At 41.3% G+C, this 23022-nt stretch overlaps 1 protein-coding gene across 1 annotated transcript in view; it reads right to left on the bottom strand.

Moving 5' to 3' along the window:
* The window catches only part of LOC129853016 (zinc finger RNA-binding protein-like), a gene marked incomplete in the record, with an annotated part of 56215 nt that extends 45442 nt beyond the window's left edge, over positions 1–10773 (bottom strand). Inside the window, 3 exon segments of the mRNA XM_055918645.1 lie at positions 3366–3419; positions 10352–10433; positions 10666–10773. Coding sequence (XP_055774620.1) covers positions 3366–3419; positions 10352–10433; positions 10666–10702 — 173 coding nt within the window.
* Between the last annotated feature and the right edge of the window lie 12249 nt (positions 10774–23022).

The following is a 23022-nucleotide window of genomic DNA, read 5'->3' as shown; positions in this document are numbered from 1 at the left end:
AATTTGGGGGTGGGGGATGGCTTTTTACACGTCACAGATATTAGTAGCTTTCAGAAAGTATTCAGACCCCTTAACTTATCCCACCTTGTTGTATTACAGCCTGAAATTAAAATGAATTCAATAGATTCTCTAACCCAACTACAAACAATACCCCATAATGATAGCAAAAACTTTCAATAAATATATTTGAAAATGAAATACAGAAATCTAATTGACATAATTATTCATACCTCTGAGTCAATACTTTGTAGAAGCACCTTTGGCATCGATTACAGCTGTAAGTCTTTCTGGGTAAGACTCTAAGAGCTTTCCACACCTGGATTGTGCAACAGTTGCCCATTAATGTTTTAAATTCTTCAAGCTCTGTCAAATTGGTTGTTGATCATTGCTAGACAACTAGTCAGGCCTTGCCATAGATTCTCAAGTAGATTTAAGTCAAAACTAACTTGGAGTTGGTAAGCAACTCCAGTGTAGATTTGTCTTTGTGTTTTAGGTTATTGTCCTGCCGAAATGTCACTGGTAAGGTCACTGGTACTCAGTGATGTGTTGTATTGGATTTTCTCCCTAAACATAACACTTTGTATTCAGAACAAAAGGTGAATTGCTTCACTTTTTTCCCCCCAGCATTACTTTGGTGCCTTGTTGAATATTTGTATTCTGTACAGTCTTCCTTCTTTCCACTCTGTCATTTAGGTTAGTATTGTGGAGTAACTACAATGTTGTTGATCCATCCTCAGTTTTCTCCTATCACAGCCATTAAACTCTGTAACTGTTTTAAAGTCACCATTGGCCTCATGGTGAAATCCCTGAGCCATTTCCTTCCTCTCCGGCAACTGAGTTAGGAAGGACGCCTGTGTCTTTGTAGTGACTGGGTGTATCGATACACCATCCAAAGTGTAATTAATAACTTCACCATGGTCAATAGGATAATTCAATGTTTGCTACCAAGAGGTGCCCTTCCTTGCGAGGCATTGGGAAACCTCCCTGGTCTTTGTGGTTGAAATTCACTGCTCGACTGAGGGACCTTACAGATAATTGCATGTGGAGATGAGGTAGTGATTAAAAAAATAAAATTAAAAAAAGTTAAATACTATTATTGCACAGTGAGTCCAGGCAACTTATTATGGGACTTTTTTGTAAAATTTACTCCTGAACTTATTTGGGCAATAAAAAAAAAAGTGTTTGAATACTTACTGACGTTATTTTTTAAATTCATTTGTAAAAAAAAAATAATAATTTAATTCGAAAAACATAAATTCCACTTCGACATTGTGTAAAAAAAGAAAAACTAATTTTATTCTATTTGAAATTCAGGCTGGAACAACAAAATGTGGAACAACGACATGGCACATTGTGATGTTTTTGTTTTTTTTAAGTGCTTGGTTAACGTCACCCGTGACAAAGACGGCTCTGGGGGAGAGGATTCTTGCTAGCTAATGACCGTTTTACAGTTTGCCAAGAGCCGCCTAGGTGTTTGCTTGTGACGGTATGTACACCGCTTTGACGTGAAATACCTCCTTCACATTCTTAAGCCAATGGATGAAAATTACCCACCCCCCTCCCTCAATCTCAATTCATTTTTTCCACCAGGTAGGCCAGTTGAGAACAAGTTCTCATTTACAACTGCGACCTGGCCAAAAATAAAGCAAAGTGACAAAAAACAAGAGTTAAACAAACATACAGTCAATAACAAAGATTTTTCTATTTATGTACAGTGTGTGCAAATGAAGTAAGGAGGTAAGGCAATAAAAAGGCCAATAGTAGCAAAGTAATTACAATTAAGCAATTTACACTGGAGTGATAGATGAGCAGATGAGGATGTGCAAGTAGAAATACTGGTGTGCAAAAGAGCAGAAAAACAAAAATGGGGATGAGGTAGGTAGTTGGTTGGATGGGCTATTTACAGATGGGCTGTGTACAGCTGCAGTGATCAGTAAGCTGCTCTGACAGCTGATGCTTCAAGTTAGTGAGGGATATATAAGACTCCAACTTCAGTGATTTTTGAAATTCGTTCCAGTCATTGGCAGCAGAAAACTGGAAGGAAAGGCAGCCAAAGGAGGTGTTGGCTTTGGGGATGACCAGTGAAATATACCTGGTGGAGCGTGTGCTACGGGTGGGTGTTGTAATGGTGACCAGTGAGCTGAATAAGGCGGAGCTTTATCTAGAAAAGACTTATAGATGACCTGGAGCCAGTGGGTTTGGTGACGGATATGTAGTGAGGACCAGCCAACGAGAGCATACAGGTCGCAGTGGTGGGTGGTATATGGGGCTTTGGTGACAAAACGGATGGCACTATGATAGACTACATCAAATTTGCTGAGTAGTGTTGGAGGCTATTTTGTAAATGACATCACCGAAGTCGAGGATCGGTAGGATAGTCAGTTTTACGAGGGTATGTTTGGCAGCATGAGTGAAGGAGGCTTTGTTGCGAAATAGGAAGCCGATTCTAGATTTAATTTTGGATTGGAGAGGCTTAAATTGTGAGTATGGAAGGAGAGTTTACAGTCGAACCAGACACCTAGGTATTTATAGTTGTCCACATATTCTAAATCAGAACCGTCCAGAGTAGTGATGCTAGTCGGGCGGGTAGCGATCAGTTGAAGAGCATGCATTTTGTTTGACTAGCATTTAAGAGCAGTTGAAGGCCACGGAAGGAGTGTTGTATGGTGTTGAAGCTCATCTGGAGGTTAGTTAACACAGTGTCCAAAGAAGGGCCAGATGTATACAGAATGGTGTTGTCTGCGTAGAGGTGGATCAAGAGCGACATCATTGATATATACAGAGAAGAGTCGGCCCGACAATAACCCATAGTGACAGAGCAAAAACGTTGGTCAACTCAGAGTTCAACTCGGGATCACCGGTCATATCAAAGTGGCTCACCTTTTAGCCAGGTAATTTTCTATTGTAAGGACCAATTAAATCATATTCCCTCCATCTCGCAAAGATTCCCTCATCATCCCTATCATTTGAGGAAGATGACTGATTAAATATTTTTATTAAATTAAATGTTTGTTAAAAAAAGAAAAGAAAAAGATTAAAATCACTAAATTATTTTTAACTTCCCACAATGCAACTGACTTAATAAAACTAAATGTATCAATAGGAATGGGGGGGAAAGGTGCTTGTGGTCGTGACAATAAGTAATAAAAGACAGCGTTTCTAAAATCCTATTTCACAACATAACTTGTTGAATTTGCAATAACCATTTAAAAAATGTTGCCGCAAAAACATAAAATAAAAAGTGGAACTGATTCGACCATTGATTGATGTTTCAGCTTTTCCCGCAATGACAAGTTCAGTGTTCGACTAGCCATGAGCGACATGCAGTTACAAGCCTGCTAGAGTTAGCAGTGAGTTACCCTTACCAGAAGCCACAGTTCGAGCCATATGGAAAATCTGGTTGAATAGCAGGCGAGTGTCTGTAAAAACAAAAACAAAACAAGAGACACAGCATTCCCCAACATCCCTGTAAGATTGGAAGACTTGCTCGGAGTTAAGCTTATTTAGTGAGAACGTTACACAAATATCATACATCTAACAAATATATATTCCCTGTTACTGTAAATGGTGAGAGGTTAACATATGATATTTGTGCGTCTAACTTTCTTCACTCGGTATTCACGATTCAGTCCGGATTATCGGTAATCATGGTAGCAGCCACTTTAAAATGTAGTGTTTAGAAATATATTATATTCTTATTTACAATTTTAAAAAAGTGACACAATATCAACTATTTATTTCTATTGGGGCAAAAAAAAAATCACCTGAAATATTACCAAAACAGCAAATTTGTACTCACAAGCTTGATGTAGTCAAGTGATTGCTATGAAATGTGACCCAACACTAAAGGTTTTACTCCACCTAAAATAGGGAGATGGTAATGTAATTCTCTAAACAGCTCAGCTGATATGAAAATACCCTCAAATTAAAAGCTGACGGTCTGCACTTAAACCTCAGTCATTGTAAGGGCTGTTGTCCTCCTCGGACGAGGAGAGGAGAGAAGGATCAGTGGACCAATACGCAGCATTAGGGAAATATGCCATCTCTTTATTTGAAACGACGGCACACGAAAACAAAACACTTACAAAATTACAAAACAAGAAAACGACGTAGACGAAACCTGAACATGAACTTAACTAACTAAACGTAGAACTCACGGACAGGAAACAGACTACATCAAAACGAACGAACAGCCAAACAGTCCCGTATGGTAACATACATCGACGACACAGGAGACAATCACCCACAAACAAACAGTGAGAACACCCTACCTAAATATGACTCTCAATTAGAGGAGAACGCAAAACACCTGCCTCTAATTAAGAGCCATACCAGGCAACCCAAAACCAACATAGAAACAGAAAACATAGACTGCCCACCCAAAACACACGCCCTGACCATAAACACATACAAAAACAACACAAAACAGGTCAGGAACGTTACAGTCATTGTATCATTTCAAATCCAAAGTGCTGCAGTACTGCAGCCACAACAACACGAGGGGTTACTGCCCCAATACCGTTGGAGCTCTGTGTAGTTCTGTCGTCATATATTAATGTTCTGTATTATGTCACGTTTCACCCCAGGAAGAGTACCCACTGCTTTAGCAACATCTAAAACGGGGATCTTAAATCACATGTCAAATAATAAAAAAATATATAATACATAAATATAATACTACAGCAGCAGAAACATAGAGTAGTGTGGCTACTGTGGCTCAGTTGGTAGAGCATTGGCACTTGCAACGCCAGGGTTGTGGGTTCATTCCCCACGGGGGGGACCAGGATGAATATGTATGAACTTTCCAATTTGTAAGTCGCTCTGGATAAGAGCATCTGCTAAATGACTGAAATGTAAATGAAATGTAATGGAGTAGGATAGGCAGCATTTGTGTCATATATGAACCAGATGTCATGACAGACCATTCCTCAACGGTAGAGTAGAATTCTGTCGAAACATGCGCACTCAGATTAGTCAAAAGTAGTTTTGGTGCCAATTCCTCAACGTTAAAACCAGACGACTCAATAAGAAAAAAAAAAAATGGCACATTCCCTTTTCTGGTTTAATATATCTGGAAAAAAATGGATAGATAAATACTTAAAATTTGTGCTTTGTGTCATTTAAGAGTTATTAAAATAAAGTTTTCTACACAAATTAAAATCACTGAAGATATGGTGTACCGTTGTCCCATTCATTTCCTTACGGATGATTTCACACCATTGGTCTCTGACAATAGAGGGAGGGGTGAGGGGGGGGCGATGCCATTTTGTCCAGTGGCCAGCAAGCTGACAGGGCAGAAAGAGCCACCATGCTCTGCCTGTTAATGCCATGAAGAATAGTCTTGGCTAAGCTGCTGCTACAGGAAACGTGCTTTCAAAAACACAGACAGACAGAGACACAGGAGAACTGCCCTGAAAAAAACATTTAAAACAGCACCCCACAACTAAAATGTCATTAAACGTTACAAACTAAATAGGCCTATAACGGTTTCTCGTAAATACTGTTGTGTTTTAAATGGGGTTAAACGGCACAATCCTCTTGGTACGACAACAGACATCTAGGTTGTCGACTAAAGTTGTTTTGGATAGAAATATTGGGTAGCCTACTACAGCTGTGTTCTACTAGACTATTTCCTTTTGAACTTCCTGGTTAAATAAATGACTTCTGCAGTAGAGGTTGACACAAACAGTGGAAAACAAAAATCACTCACTGTGCACAGCAGACCATTTCAAATGAATTGTAGGCTGATACACAGAAAATGTGATGGAATAATGTCTGATACCAAAATGCCTTCTCGGGCCACCCCAGACAGTGACATTCAGGGAGTCCAAAACCACAGCTCTTCTGACAAGACCAGAGAGCATCAGAAGAGAAATCCACACCTCTGGACTCTAGATTAGCTGTGCTTTTGGTAGGTTTGTGTACGATAGGTGACAGCAAGATAGTGTCTTGCAAAAGTCTACAAACCCCTTATAACACAATGTCAATTCTAAAGTCAGATTTAAAACTATCATTGTGTGTCAACAAATCTACACAAAATAAAATGTTAAAGTGGAATAAATGCAATTTAAAAAAAAAAGATTAATACAAATTAAATAACTCAAAGTCATTGCAAAATAACACACAGACAGTACATTCGGAAAGTTCAGACCCCTTGACATTGTTACGTTACAGCCTTATTCTACAATGTATTTAATAGTCCCCCTCCTTGTCAACCTACACATAATATCTCAATGAAAAAGCAAAAACAGGTTTATACATTTTTGAAAATAAAAAACTGAAATATTACATAAGTATTCAGACACTTTAGTCAGTACTTTTGGCAGTGATTACAGTCTTGAGTCTTCTTGGGAATGACACTACAGGCTTGGTACACCTGTATTTGGAGAGTTTCTCCCGTTCTTCTCTGCAGATCCTCTCAAGCTCTGTCAGGTTGGATGGGGAGCGTCGCTGCACAGCTATTTTCAGGTCTCTCCAGAGATGTTTGATCAGGTTCAAGTCCGGGCTCTAGCTGGGCAACTCAAGGACATTCAGAGACTTGTCCCGAAGCCACTCCAGTGCGTTCTTGGCTGTGTGCTCAGGGTCATTGTTCTGTTGGAAGGTGAACCTTCACCCAGTCTGAGGTCCTGAGCGCTCTGGATCAGGTTTTCATCAAGGACTCTCTGTACTTTGCTCCGTTCATCTTTCCCTCGAGCCGGACTAGTCTCCCAGTTCCTGCCGCTGAAAAACATCCCCACAGCATGATGCTGCCACCACCATGCTTCCCCGTAGGGATGGTGACAGGTTTCCTCCAGATGTGACGCTTGGCATTTAGGCCAAACAGTTTAATTTTGGTTTCATCAGGCCAGAGAATCTTATCAGAGTACTATAGGTTCCTTTTTGGCAAACTCCAAGTGGGCTGTCATTAGGCTGATGCGGTGAACGTATTACTGTCACACCGGTGGTCTTGAGTAATGAAGCTTTCCACTCAGGTTGTGGATGTGTCACTGCAACTTTAAAAGATCCTCAATGATGTCACCATTGCCCTTGATTCTAAGCAATGTTGTGATGCTATTTTTATTGGACTTGGCCAAAGCATTTGATACGGAGGACTATTCCATTCTTGTGGGCCGGTTAAGGAGTATTGGTGTCTCTGAGGAGTCTTTGGCCTGGTATGCTAACTACCTCTCTCAAAGAGTGCAGTGTATAAAGTCAGAACATATGTCGTCTCAGCCACTGCCTGTCACCAAGGGAGTACACCAAGGCTCGATCCTAGGCCCCACACTCTTCTCAATTTACATCAACATAGCTCAGGCAGTAGGAACCTCTCATCCATTTACAGTTGAAAGTTTACATCCAGTCATTAAAACTCGTTTTTCAACCACTCCACAAATTTCTTGTTAACAAACTATCGTTTTGGCAAGTCGGTTAGGACATCTACTGTGTGCATGACAAAGTCAAGGTATTGGAGTGCCCATCAAAGCCCTGACCTCCATCCTATAGAACAAAGGAGGCAGAACTGAAAAAAGCGTGTGCGAGCAAGGAAGCCTACAAACCTGACTCAGTTACACCAGCTCTGTCAGGAGGAATGGGCCAAAATTCACCCCACTTATTGTGGGCTTGTGGAAGGCTGCGCAAAACGTTTGACCAAAGTTAAACAATTTAAAGGCAAATCTACCAAATACTAATTGAGTGTATGTAAACTTCTGACTCACTGCTAATGTGATGAAAGAAATAAATTCTCTACTATTATTCTGACATTTCACATTCTTAAAATAAAGTGGTGATCCTAATTGACCTAAGACAGGGAATTTTTACTAGAAATAAAATGTCAAGAATTGTGAAAAACTGAGTTTAAATGCATTTGGCTAAGGAGTATGTGAACTTCCGACTTCAACTGTATATGCAGAAGATAGTCTTATACTAAGCTGGCCCCTCCCCGGATTTTGTGTTAAATGCTCTACAAAGCTTTTAGTGTCCAACAAGCTTTCTCTGCCCTTAACCTTGTTCTGAACACCTCCAAAACAAAAGGACATGTGGTTTGGTAAGAAGAATGCCCCTCTCCCCACAGGTGTGATTACTACCTCTGAGGGTTTAGAACTTGAGGTAGTCACCTCATACAAGTCCTTGGGAGTATAGCTAGACGGTACACTGTCCTTCTCTCAGCACATATCAAAGATGCAGGCTAAAGTTAAAGCTAGACTTGGTTTCCTCTATCGTAATCGCTCCTCTTTCAACCCAGCTGCCAAACTAACCCCGATTCAGATGACCATCCTACCCATGCTAGATTACGAAGACGTAATTTATAGATCGGCAGGTAAGGGTGCTCTTGAGCACCTAGATGTTCTTTACCATTCAGCCATCAGATTTGCCACCAATGCTCCTTATAGGACACATCACTGCACTCTATACTCCTCTGTAAACTGGTCATCTCTGTATACCCGTCGTAAGACCCACCGGTTGATGCTTATTTATAAAACCCTCAGGCTTCACTCCCCCTTATCTGAGATATCTACTGCAGCCCTCATCCTTCACATACAACACCCGTTCTGCCAGTCACATTCTGTTAAAGGTCCTCAAAGCACACACATCCCTGGGCCGCGCGTCTTTTCAGTTCGCTGCAACTAGCGACTGGAACGAGCTGCAACAAACACTCAAACTGGACTGTTTTATCTCCATCTCTTCATTCAAAGACTCAATCGTGGACACTCTTACTGACAGTTGTGGCTACTTTGCGTGATGTATTGTTGTCTCTACCTTCTTGCCCTTTGTGCTGTTGTCTGTACACAATAATGGTTTGTACCGTGCTGTGCTGCCATGTTGCCATGTGCCCTGTTGCCATGTGCCCTGTTGCCATGTGCCCTGTTGCCATGTGCCCTGCTGCCATGTGCCCTGCTGCCATGCTATGTTGTCGTCTTGGGTCTCTCTTTATGTAGTGTAGTCTGTCTTGTCGTGATGCATGTTTTATCCTATATTTATTTTTTATCCCCCGCCCCCGCAGGAGGCCTTTTGGTAGGCCGTCATTGTAAATAAGAATGTGTTCTTAACTGACTTGCCTAGTTAAAAAGGTTAAATAAATAAAATAAAATGTACTTTTCCAGCCTAGCTGCATTTAGTTTCAGGACTGCGTTATATTTGAATGTTACCGCCGACCAGCATGCCATTGTTTGTTAAATCAGAAAGTTGAAGGCTCTTCATGGTCAATCTGTATCTAATCAGAAGTCAGGTCATTTATACTGAGCAGAGCAGTTGTCAATGACCTGAGTGTATATACTGGAACTGCCACCCCCCCCCCCACCCCACCTACCATCAACCAATCATGTCAAAGCTAAAAGAGTGCCCTCTGCATTTTCACAACATTTGGGGTATGGAGATCAATTAGGCATCTGCATGCTCTGCTCACACCCTCCAGACGAAGCCCCAGACCATATTTCTGGATCAAGCATAAACTGGCAGATTCACAACCCCAATTTATGGAAGATGACAAAACTTGAGATAATAGATGGCAAATTCAAAATATACGCCAGTAGTTTCCAATCGGTGATGACGTTTAACCAAAAAGAGACTTAACAAATCCAGCTCCAGAACCTAATCTTGTGAATGCTGTGTAGTTTAAAAAAAATTAAAAAAGCAACAGACAACAGTAGGGAGGCTATAATGTTATTTTTCACTGTCTTTTTACTGTTGCTTTTATTTCTTTACTTATGTCGTTCACCTAATACCTTTTTTTTTTTTTTTTTACTTAAATCGCACTGTTGGTAAGGGCCTGTAAAGTAAGCATTTCACTGTAAGGTCTACACAAATAAACTTTAATTTGATTCGCTAACTAGATATGGTTAGCAAGATAGCTAGTTTGCTAATGTTACCATGCTAGCTACACTGACAGCTGTCAGTGCCCTATTTGTTGATGTTTATTCCTAGCCACCATGCTTCTACATCTGCATAGGATAGCACTGTGACATCGGCTGATGTAAAAAGGGGCTTTATAACATTTTATTGATTGATTATTAACTCCATGTGTAAATTCCCACAACCATTAATTGAATATATATAAGTAACCTTCAAATTATATCGGAGGTGGAACCTAAACGTGAATTTCCCATCGAGGACAGGATATTACAGCAAAGTAGAGGCCGCAACTTCCTCTGGGGGATCCTTTAAAGGTCCGGAATCCTTGGGACGTGTCCCCCCCCCCCCCCCCCCCCCCACCCACCCACCATTGAAGTATATATATTTGTTTTATTGGTTAGGTAAGGGTTATTGTTAAGGCTAGTGAAGGTCCCAAGGATCCCTGATTGCACCGACCGTCCTTTAAATTGGGCTCCCGCGGTGAAGGGTCGCATATTTCCAATTCCAAGGAGTCATATCTTACCTGTACTGTGCAGCACCACCGTGGGTAAATCCAAAGTAGTTGCCAGTAGCCATTTTGGCATCTTCACCAAGCCGGCTGGGCACTGCAGAAAAGGGACAGATACATCGAGGGTGAACAGTGGGCTAGCGCTGGTTAGCTAGCTAGCTACTGTTTGAAGCAAGACCCCCGCATACAGTGCACTGCAGAGGCGTAAAACAGGCAGAAAGAGCACCTCAAGGACACACCGACCAACCCCAGCTTTCCCCGTAAATGTTATAAATTATTAATTGATAATCTTGTTACCTATTTAATCACTTTTATTAACGTTAACTCACCATAGGTGAAGGAGACCACTGGACATATAGGAATCATTGGGTTCGTATTTTCTGACGAACTCTTGTCTAGTAACCCTGCGTATTTATATGAGAAGGTCGGACCGGGAAATGGACCTTGCGCACATGCGCTTTACATGCAGATATACATGGGAATTGTAGTTCTACTAGGCCTATAATGTTTTTTTTCTCGATGTCGACGGACTTGGCCAAACCATAATAGCAAATTATCAGTGGTGGAAAAAGTACCCAGTTGTCATACTTAATAGAAAATAAAAGTGTAAGTCACCCAGTACAATACTACTTGAGTAAAAGTCAAAAAGTATTTGATAATACGTACTGTATATTTTCGCTACACCCGCAATAACATCTGCTAAACATGTGTATGTGACAAATAACATTTGATTTGATTTTTAAGTATCAAAAGTAAATTGAATTGCTAAAATATTCTTAAGTATCAAAAGTAAAAGCATAAATAATTTCAAATTCCTTTATATTAAGCAAACGAGACGGCACCATTTTTATTTTTATTTTTTATGAATGGATAGCCAGGGGCACACACCAACACTCAGACATAATTTACAAACGAAGCATTTGTGTTTAGTGAGTCCACCAGATCAGAGGCAGTTGCATTTTGGGATGTTCTCTTGATTAGCCTGTTAATTGGAACATTTTCCTGTCCTGCTAAGCATTCAAAATGTAACTAGTACTTTTGGGTATCAGTGAAAATGTATGTCGTAAAAAGTACATTATTTTCTTTAGCAATGTAGTGAAGTAAAAGCAAAAGTTGTCAAAAAAATATAAATAGTAAAGTAAACTCCTTGAGTGCTACTTTCAAGTATTTTTTACTTAAGTACTTTACACCACTGCAAATTATAGACTATTTATATGAAATGTATCTATGCATTGTGTCTAACTATTATAAGGAAATGAACAACATAATTTGGTTATATTTTTTTCTTACAAAAGTATTGCAGCAAATTCAGGGGGTAGCCCCACTGGGGGGCGTACCAGAGGAGGTTGGTGGCACCTTCACTGGGGCTGGTGGTAATGGCTGGAGTGGAATAGGTGGAATGGTATCAAATACATCAAACACAAGGTTTCCATGGTTTCCATGTGTTTGATGCCATTCCATTAGCGCCATTCCAGCCATTATTATGAGCTGTCCTCCTCCCCTCAACAGCCTCCACTGACTCGTCCCAGGTCCAGCAACTGTCAAGCCAACACCTTAAAATGAACCGTTAACGCCAATAAGTCCGAATGAGGTCGCAATTCAATATTCAATTTAGCAGACATTCGTATGGCTGGTGGTTCGGAGCTATGAATGATGATGATGATGATGATGAGTATCCCTTGTCTGCGGTGCTGAAGACTGTCTTTAGCTCAGTGGGCTAACAGTCATGTGAATAGCAGGAGACTCAGGTTTTGAATCCCCAGTTGGTCACAATGTTGAAATGACTGTGATCTGTCTCTACGGGGTGGAGGTTAAATAGGGGTGAAGTGTAGCAGTACTGTAGTTCTGAGCCACACTTGTGTGAGTAACCATTTACAGAGAATTTAAAGACTTGCATTAGCTCCCCCTCTCACCAAAGCTAATGCTTTCCCACCTAACGAAATGTCGTTGAAAAGACGACTTTGCCCGACGTCCAATCTACATTCAGATTCAGTTGAAAGTAAAAGTTGAAAAGTCGTATTTTTCAGGTCGTAGAAAAGACGTATTTTTCATGTAATCGAAGAGGTGTCTATACAAAGACTCCCGTCTGCATTCAGATCAACGACTAAAATTCAGTGTACTTGCAGCCTTTACACGTGAATGCAGTATCAAAAATTGGTCTATGAACAATTTTTTAATAATAATAGATCACTCCAGTATTTTAACACAGCATTTATTTACAACATTTAAGTGTTAATTGTCTTTATTCCGCTACTGAAGAAGCATGACTCGACTCATCATTGGCTAAGGTGTACATCATTTGAGGAGTGGTTGAAAAACGTGTTTTAATGACTCCAACCTAAGTGTATATTACTGTAAATATTCATCACATTCCCTGTGTATGATCATATATTTTGATACATTGAATGATAATATTGTGAAACTATGCTATACATTTTTTTTTTCCTGTTTCAGGAAGTGATGTCACTGAGTACTGCCCCTGTGTATAGGACTTTTCACCCCTCACCTGGGATATGGATGAAGACCTAAGGGTCTAAATGTTAAATAAATATCACCTAGGAGCATGAGCAGATGTTAGCAGATGTTAATGCGAGTATAGTCAAATGCTTGTGCTTCTAGTTCAGACCACGCAGTAATATCTAACAAGTAATCTAACAATTTCACAACAACTACCCTATACACACAAGTGTAAAGGAATGAATAAGAATATCTACATATAAATATATGGATGAGAAGGCGAAGCGAGGCGGCCATCTCTGTCGGCGCAGGTTTGTGTTCCTTTCTGTTTTCTCTGAGTTTGTCTACAACCCCAGCACCTGCGGGAAAGTACCTGAATGTGCGTATGTTCTTCACATTGGATGCCAACCGCCGTTGAACCTCATCGATGTTCGATCGGGTTCAAGTCCGGGCTCTGGCTGGGTCACTCAAGGACATTCAGAGACTTGTCCCGAAGTCACTCCTGCGTTGTCTTGGCTGTGTGCTCAGGGTTGTTGTCCTGTAGGAAGGTGACCCAGTCTGAGTTCCTTAGTGCTCTGGAGCAGGTTTTTATCAAGGATGTCTCTGTACTTTGCTCCGTTCATCTTTGCCTCGATCCTGACTAGTCTCCCATTTCCTGCCGTTGAAAACATCAAATCAAATAAACTATTATTGGTCACATACACATATTTAACAGATGTTATTGGTCACATATTTAACAGATGTTATTGGTCACATACACATATTTAACAGATGTTATTGGTCACATATTTAACAGATGTTATTGGTCCATACACATATTTAACAGATGTTATTGGTCACATATTTAACAGATGTTATTGGTCCATACACATATTTAACAGATGTTATTGGTCACATATTTAACAGATGTTATTGGTCACATACACATATTTAACAGATGTTATTGGTCACATATTTAACAGATGTTATTGCAGGTGTAGCGAAATGCTTGTGTTCCTAGCTCCAACAGTGCAGTAGTATCTAACGGTGCTGTTGGATCTAAAAACAATTCACAACAATACACACAAATCTAAAAGTAAAATAATGGAATTAAAAAATATATAAATATTATATCGAGCAATGTCGGAATGGCATAAATAAAGTATAAAATAAAGTATATAGAATACCAGTCAAAAGTTTGGACACCACTACGAGTTTTTCTATATTTTTACTATTTTCTACATTGTATGTAACGGATGTGAAATGGCTAGCTAGTTAGCGGGTACGCGCTACTAGCGTTTCAATCAGTTACGTCACTTGCTCTGAAACCTAGATGTAGTGTTGCCCCTTGCTCTGCAAGGGCCGCGGCTTTTGTGGAGCAATGGGTAACGACGCTTCGTGGGTGACTGTTGTTGATGTGTGCAGAAGGTCCCTGGTTCGCGCCCGTGTCGGGGCGAGGGGACGGTTTAAAGTTATACTGTTACATGTAGAATAACAGTGAAGACATCAACAATATGAAATAACACATATGGAATCATGTAGTAACCAAAAAAGTGTTAAAAATATTCTTCAAAGTAGCCAACCAAAGTAGCCACTCTATCACTCTCCGTCTTGGTCAAATAGCCCTTACACAACGTGGAAGTTTGTTGGGTCATTTTCTAGTTGAAAAACAAATGATGGAAACCAGATGGGATATCACTTCAGAATTTTTATATTTAACCTTTATCTAACTAGGCAAGTCAGTTAAGAACAATTCTTATTTACAATGACAGCCTAGGAACAGTGGGTTAACTGCCTTGTTCAGGGGCAGAACGACAGATTTTAACCTTGTCAGCTCGGGGATTTGATCTAGCAACCTTTCGGGTTCTGGCCCAACGCTCTAACCACTAGGCTACCTGCCGCCCCATATGCTGTGGTAGCCATGCTGTGGTAGCCATGTTAAGTGTGCCTTGAATTCTAAATAAATCACGACGGTGTCACCAGCAAAGCACCCCCACACCATCACACCTCCTCCTCCATGCTTCATGGTGGGAACCACGCATGCAGAGATCATTCGTTCACCTACTCTGAGTCTCACAAAGACACAACGGTTGGAACCAAAAATCTCAAATTTGGACTCATCAGACCAAAGGACAGATTTCCACCGGTCTAATGTCCATTGCTCGTGTTTCTTGGCCAAAGCAAGTCTCTTCTTATTATTGGTGTCCTTTAGTAGTGGTTTCTTTGCAGCAATTCGACCATGAAGGCCTGATTCAGTCTCTGAACAGTTGATGTTGAGATGTTTCTGTTACTTGAACTCTGTGAAGCATTTATTTGGGCTGCAATTTCTGAAGCTGGTAACTCTAATGAACTTATTCTCTGCAGCAGAGGTAACTCTGGGTCTTCCTTTCCTGTGGTGATCCTCATGAGAGCCAGTTTCATCATAGCGCTTGATGGTTTTTGCGAATGCACTTGACGAATCTTTCAAAGTTCTTGCAATTTTCTGTATTGACTGACCTTCATGTCTTAAAGTAATGATGGACTGTCATTTCTCTTTGCTTATTTGAGCTGTTCTTTCCATAATATGGACTTGGTGTTTTACCAAATAGGGCTATATTCTGTATACCACCTCTACCTTGTCACAACACAACTGATTGGCTCAAATGCATTCAGAAGGAAAGAAATTCTACAAATGAACTTTTAACAAGGCACAGTTAATTGAATGCATTCCAGGTGACTACCTCATGAAGCTGGTTGAGAGAATGCCAAGAGTGTGCAAAGCTGTCATCAAGGCAAAGGTTGGATACTTTGATAAACCATAAATAAAAAATATTGTTTTGATTTGTTTAACACTTTTTGGCTTACTGCATGATTCCATACGTGTTATGTCATAGTTTTGTTGTAATCACTACTATTCCACAATGTAGAAAATAATAAAAAATTAAGAAAAACCCTTGAATGAGTAGGATTGTCCAAACTGTTGACTGGTACTGTACATGATGTACATTGTGGCCACTTGGTGGCAGTGTTGTACTTAATATGTCCGCTACTGTAATGTTGATGTCCTTTTTGTTTCCAAACAAAATGCCCAAATTAAAGGAAATGTTGTCGGCCACATCTGGCAGCAAACTCTGACAGTGGGGTGAAGACCAAGGTGTCCTGTCATTCTGTGTCTGAAAGCTTGAGGTAAAGCAGAAATAAAGGTTTGTGTGTTGTGAATATTCCTAACTGAACATACATTTCAACCTGAGAAGAAGAAGCCCAGCGCGCCACCTGAGAAGAAGAAGCCCAGCGCGCCACCTGAGAAGAAGAAGCCCAGCGCGCCACCTGAGAAGAAGAAGCTCAGCGCGCCACCTGAGAAGAAGAAGCCCAGCGCGCCACCTGAGAAGAAGAAGCCCAGCGCGCCACCTGAGAAGAAGAAGCCCAGCGCGCCACCTGAGAAGAAGAAGCCCAGCGCGCCACCTGAGAAGAAGAAGCCCAGCGCGCCACCTTTGAAGAAGAAGCCCAGCGCGCCACCTGAGAAGAAGAAGCCCAGCGCACCACCTGAGAAGAAGAAGCCCAGCGCGCCACCTGAGAAGAAGAAGCCCAGCGCGCCACCTGAGAAGAAGAAGCCCAGCGCGCCACCTAAGAAGAAGAAGCCCAGCGCGCCACCTAAGAAGAAGAAGCCCAGCGCGCCACCTAAGAAGAAGAAGCCCAGCGCGCCACCTGAGAAGATCTCTAGACCTGGAGCAGGACGGTGCGGCAAGACAGACGACTGACGTGTCCCAGGTTAGTCACCGCCATAGAAATATAATCCATAGAAAGGACTTGACACCTCTAACCCTGGCAAATTGACAGTTAGGACAGACATGTACTGCTAAGCCCAGTTTTTATTTATTTATTTTTTATTTTACCGTTATTTTACCAGGTAAGTTGACTGAGAACACGTTCTCATTTGTAGCAACGACCTGGGGAATAGTTACAGGGGAGAGGAGGGGGATGAATGAGCCAATTGTAAACTGGGGATTATTAGGTGACCATGATGGTTTGAGGGCCAGATTGGGAATTTAGCCAGGACACCGGGGTTAACACCCCTACTCTTACGATAAGTGCCAGTTCAGATACATAATAGTGATGGGGGGGGGGTCATATGGTAAGAATCATATGTATCGAATCGCAATACATATATAATCGAAAGAATCACAATATACACGGACTGTACAAAACATTACGAACAATTGCTTTTTTCATAACATACTGTAGACTGGCTGGGTGAATTCAGGTGAAAGCTATGATCCCTTATTGATGTCACTTGTTAAATCCACTTCAGTCAGTGTAGATGAAGGTGGAGGAGACAGGTTTAAAGAAAGATTTTTAAGCCTTGAGGCAATTGAGACATGGATTGTGTATGTGTGCCATTCAGAGGGTGAACGGGCAAGACAAAAGATTTAAGTGCCTTTGAATAGAGTACGATAATAGGTGCCAGGAGCACCAGTTGGTGTCAAGAACTGCAACGCTGCTGGGTTTTTCCACGCTCAACCGTTTCCCGTGTGTATCAAGAATTGTCCACCACCCAAAGGACACTCAGCCAACTTGACACAACTGTGGGAAGTATTGGAGTCAACATGGGGCCAGCTACCCTGTGGAACGATTTCGACACCTTGTTGAGGTCCATGCCCTGGCCAATTGAGGCTGTTCTGAGGGCAAAAGTGGGCGCAACTCAATATTAGGAAGGTGTTTCTAATGTTTTGTATACTCTGTGCATATGGTGTCGGCACCTAAGTATCATGATAATCTCATATTGTGAGGTCCCTGGCCTCCCCGGCTCAGCCCTCTAATACATGAGATGAGACTCTACGGTCTTAAACCTGTTGAGGACAGAGGGCGCTGTTTTCACTTTGGGGGAAAATCGTGCCCAATTTAAACGGCCTCGTACTCAATACTTGCTCGTACAATATGCATATTGTTACAAGGATTTTGAAAACAGTAATTTGCGGAAGAGTTAGTTACCGCTGTTTGAGGATCGGCACCTAAGTATCTTGATAATATCATATTGTGAGGTCCCTGGCCTCCCCGGCCCAGCCCTCTAATACATAAGATGAGACTCTATGGTCTTAAAGGAGTTTTAGAAAAAAAATGTTTGTTTTATCTGAATGATCTAGTTTTAAAACGTCTCATATGGTCAACCCGGAGATTCCAAGATGATACGTCAAATCTTTAGCTAAAGTCTTGTGACTAGACGGATCCATTTTTTTGCAATCAAAAGAACAGTGCGCTGACTTTCTGTGTTCGGTCAAGCAGCTAGCTTGTCATTTTTCTGCACATAGCTAGCCTAGCTTGCTGCACATAGTTAGCCTAGCTTGCTGCACATAGTTAGCCTAGCTTGCTGCACATAGTTAGCCTAGCTTGCTGCACATAGTTAGCCTAGCTTGCTGCACATAGTTAGCCTAGCTTGCTGCACATAGTTAGCCTAGCTTGCTGCACATAGTTAGCCTAGCTAGCTGCACATAGTTAGCCTAGCTTGCTGCACATAGTTAGCCTAGCTTGCTTCATATAGCTAGCCTAGCTTGCGGCACATAGTTAGCCTAGCTTGCTGCACATAGTTAGCCTAGCTTGCTTCATATAGCTAGCCTAGCTTGCTGCACATAGTTAGCCTAGCTTGCTGCACATAGTTAGCCTAGCTTCCTGCACATAGTTAGCCTAGCTTGCTGCACATAGTAAGCCTAGCTTGCTGCACATAGTTAGCCTAGCTTGCTGCACATAGTTAGCCTAGCTTGCTGCACATAGTTAGCCTAGCTTGCTGATATTTATCTGATAAGTCAGTGTACCCTGTTTCTGGTGCATGCATTTCATGACACTTGTTTGTGTGTGTGACTGAATCCCAAATCACCCCCTTCCCCTTGGCCCTCCATTTGTGCATTCACGCGCACCTCCGACATTTGTCCCAAAGCTGAGGGAGTAAACATTATTACACTTTTTTACACCTACCAAGAGAGTCCAGCATTGAGAACCTTTTACACCTACCAAGAGAGTCAAATATTGAGAATGTTTTACACCTACCAAGAGAGTCAAATATTGAGAACGTTTTACACCTACCAAGAGTAAAATATTGAGGACGTTTTAATACCTACCAAGAGTCAAATATTAAGAATGTTTTAACACCTACCAAGAGAGTCAAATATTGAGAACGTTTTACACCTACCAAGAGAGTCAAATATTGAGAACGTTTTACACCTACCAAGAGAGTCAAATATTGAGAACGTTTTACACCTACCAAGAGAGTCAAATATTGAGAACGTTTACACCTACCAAGAGAGTCAAACATTGAGAACGTTTTACACCTACCAAGAGAGTCAAATATTGAGGACGTTTTAACACCTACCAAGAGTCAAATATTGAGAACGTTTTACACCTACCAAGAGAGTCAAATATTGAGAACGTTTTACACCTACCAAGAGAGTCAAACATTGGGAATGTTTTACACCTACCAAGAGATTCAAACATTGAGGACGTTTTACACCTACCAAGAGTCAAATATTGCGAACGTTTTACACCTACCAAGAGTCAAATATTGAGAACGTTTTACACCTACCAAGAGATTCAAACATTGGGAATGTTTTAAACCTACCAAGAGTCAAATATTGAGAACATTTTACACCTACCAAGAGAGTCAAATCAGCAGATGGCGCCAGCTGCTCATCTTTTCTTTCTGTTTACTTGAATACAGTTTTCTTCAATTGGCACCAAATGGCCACTTAAATATGCAGATGTGTAGACTGGGGAGTGGATCTCTCATTGTAATATTTGTGGAACACCGTACACTCTGCAGGTACACTGCTTTATGAAGACGCTAGGCTGAGAGGTCTCTGCTTACTGTCCTGTATACATGTAGGGCTTCACTGTCATTCTCCTGTGTAGCTCAGTTGGCACAAGTGTGGTGGTAGCACCAAAGTCGTGGGTTCAATTCCCGCAGGGATCACATGCTAAAAAGTTATGCAGTCCCTGTCCAGTAAGTTGATTTGGATAAAAGTGTCTGCTCAATGGCATATATTGTTAAATGTTATCACAAATAATCATTATTGTTACAAGGATTTTGAAAACAGTAATTTGCTGAAGAGTTAGTTGCCGCTGTTTGAGGATAGAATTAATCAAGCACTGCTGCCCATGTTGCAGCACTGAGCCAGGATCCCATTCACTCAGACTGAGCCAGGATCCCATTCACTCAGACTGAGCCAGGATCCCATTCACTCAGACTGAGCCAGGATCCCATTCCCTCAGACTGAGCCAGGATCCCATTCCCTCAGACTGAGCCAGGATCCCATCCACTCACTGTGAACCAGGATCCCATTCACTCACACTGAGCCAGGATCCCATTCCCTCACACTGAGCCAGGATCCCATTCACTCAGACTGAGCCAGGATCCCATTCACTCAGACTGAGCCAGGATCCCATTCCCTCACACTGAGCCAGGATCCCATTCACTCAGACTGAGCCAGGATCCCATTCCCTCACACTGAGCCAGGACCCCATTCACTCAGACTGAGCCAGGATCCCATTCCCTCACACTGAGCCAGGATCCCATTCACTCACTGTGAACCAGGATCCCATTCACTCACTGTGAGCCAGGATCCCATTCACTCACACTGAGCCAGTATCCCATTCACTCACTGTGAACCAGGATCCCATCCACTCACTGTGGACCAGGATCCCATTCCCTCACACTGAGCCAGGATCCCATTCACTCACACTGAGCCAGGATCCCATCCACTCACTGTGGACCAGGATCCCATCCACTCACACTGAGCCAGGATCCCATTCACTCACTGTGGACCAGGATCCCATTCACTCAGACTGAGCCAGGATCCCATTCACTCACTGTGAACCAGGATCCCATTCACTCACACTGAGCCAGGATCCCATTCACTCACTGTGAACCAGGATCCCATTCACTCACTGTGGACCAGGATCCCATTTACTCACTGTGAGCCAGGATCCCATTCACTCACTGTGAGCCAGGATCCCATTTACTCACTGTGAACCAGGATCCCATTTACTCACTGTGAACCAGGATCCCATTCACTCACTGTGAGCCAGGATCCCATCCCAGGATCCCCATTAACAGGGGGCTAAAGGGCATTTCGAAAAGTCCAATGAATTTGATTTCAGGTTTGAGTCTAAAAGATCTCTTGGCATAGTAGTTTTTGTCATAATGACCTGGGGTTGACTCTTTCTCAAAACTTAATAACGAATGGAATTCAAACACGCTGCATACATCAGCCAGCGCTTAAGAAACCATCATGCTAATAATAGCACATAGTACAGTAATAAATCGTTTGTTTCCAGTGGTAGCATGTGGCTAATAAATGGAGAATCGTTTGTTTCCAGTGGTAGCATGTGGCTAATAAATAGAGAATCGTTTGTTTACAGTGGTAGCATGTGGCTAATAAATAGAGAATCGTTTGTTTCCAGTGGTAGCATGTGGCTAATAATTAGAGAATAGTTTATTGCCAGTGGTAGCATGTACCTAATAAATGGAGAATCGTTTGTTTCCAGTGGTAGCATGTGGCTAATAAATAGAGAATAGTTTGTTTCCAGTGGTAGCATGTACCTAATAAATAGAGAATCGTTTGTTTCCAGTGGTAGCATGTACCTAATAAATGGAGAATCGTTTGTTTCCAGTGGTAGCATGTGGCTAATAAATAGAGAAAATTTTGTTTCCAGTGGTAGCATGTGGCTAATAAATAGAGAATAGTTTATTGCCAGTGGTAGCATGTACCTAATAAATGGAGAATCGTTTGTTTCCAGTGGTAGCATGTGGCTAATAAATAGAGAATCGTTTGTTTCCAGTGGTAGCATGTGGCTAATAAATAGAGAATAGTTTGTTTCCAGTGGTAGCATGTACCTAATAAATAGAGAATCGTTTGTTTCCAGTAGTAGCATGTGGCTAATAAATAGAGAATCATTTGTTTCCAGTGGTAGCATGTGGCTAATAAATAGAGAATCGTTTGTTTCCAGTGGTAGCATGTGGCTAATAAATAGAGAATCGTTTGTTTCCAGTGGTAGCATGTGGCTAATAAATAGAGAATCGTTTGTTTCCAGTGGTAGCATGTGGTTAATAAATAGAGAATCATTTGTTTCCAGTGGTAGTATTTGGCTAATAAATAGAGAATAATTTGTTTCCAGCGGTAGCATGTGGCTAATAAATAGAGAATCGTTTGTTTCCAGTGGTAGCATGTGGCTAATAAATAGAGAATCGTTTGTTTCCAGTGGTAGCATGTGGCTAATAAATAGAGAATCGTTTGTTTCCAGTGGTAGCATGTGGCTAATAAATAGAGAATCGTTTGTTTCCAGTGGTAGCATGTGGCTAATAAATAGAGAATCGTTTGTTTCCAGTGGTAGCATGTGGCTAATAAATAGAGAATCGTTTGTTTCCAGTGGTAGCATGTGGCTAATAAATAGAGAATTGTTTGTTTCCAGTGGTAGCATGTGGCTAATAAATAGAGAATCGTTTGTTTCCAGTGGTAGCATGTGGCTAATAAATAGAGAATAGTTTGTTTCCAGCGGTAGCATGTGGCTAATAAATAGAGAATCGTTTGTTTCCAGTGGTAGCATGTGGCTAATAAATAGAGAATCGTTTGTTTCCAGTGGTAGCATGTGGCTAATAAATAGAGAATAGTTTATTTCCAGTGGTAGCATGTGGCTAATAAAAAGAGAATCGTTTGTTTCCAGTGGTAGCATGTGGCTAATAAATAGAGAATCGTTTGTTTCCAGTGGTAGCATGTGGCTAATAAATACAAAGTAATTTGTTTCCAGTGGTAGCATGTGACTAATAAATAGAGAATTGTTTGTTTCCAGTGGTAGCATGTGGCTAATAAATAGAGAATCGTTTGTTTCCAGTGGTAGCATGTGGCTAATAAATAGAGAATCGTTTGTTTCCAGTGGTAGCATGTGGCTAATAAATAGAGAATTGTTTGTTTCCAGTGGTAGCATGTGGCTAATAAATAGAGAATCGTTTTTTTCCAGTGGTAGCATGTGGCTAATAAATAGAGAATAGTTTATTTCCAGTGGTAGCATGTGGCTAATAAATAGAGAATCGTTTGTTTTTAGTGGTAGCATGTGGCTAATAAATAGAGAATCGTTTGTTTCCAGTGGTAGCATGTGGCTAATAAATAGAGAATCGTTTGTTTCCAGTGGTAGCATGTGGCTAATAAATAGAGAATCGTTTGTTTCCAGTGGTAGCATGTGGCTAATAAATAGAGAATTGTTTGTTTCCAGTGGTAGCATGTGGCTAA

Source organism: Salvelinus fontinalis, chromosome 4 (genome assembly GCF_029448725.1).
Source record: "Salvelinus fontinalis isolate EN_2023a chromosome 4, ASM2944872v1, whole genome shotgun sequence".
NCBI classification, from domain to species: Eukaryota; Metazoa; Chordata; class Actinopteri; order Salmoniformes; family Salmonidae; genus Salvelinus; species Salvelinus fontinalis.
This window is presented reverse-complemented; position numbering and strand designations above follow the sequence as displayed.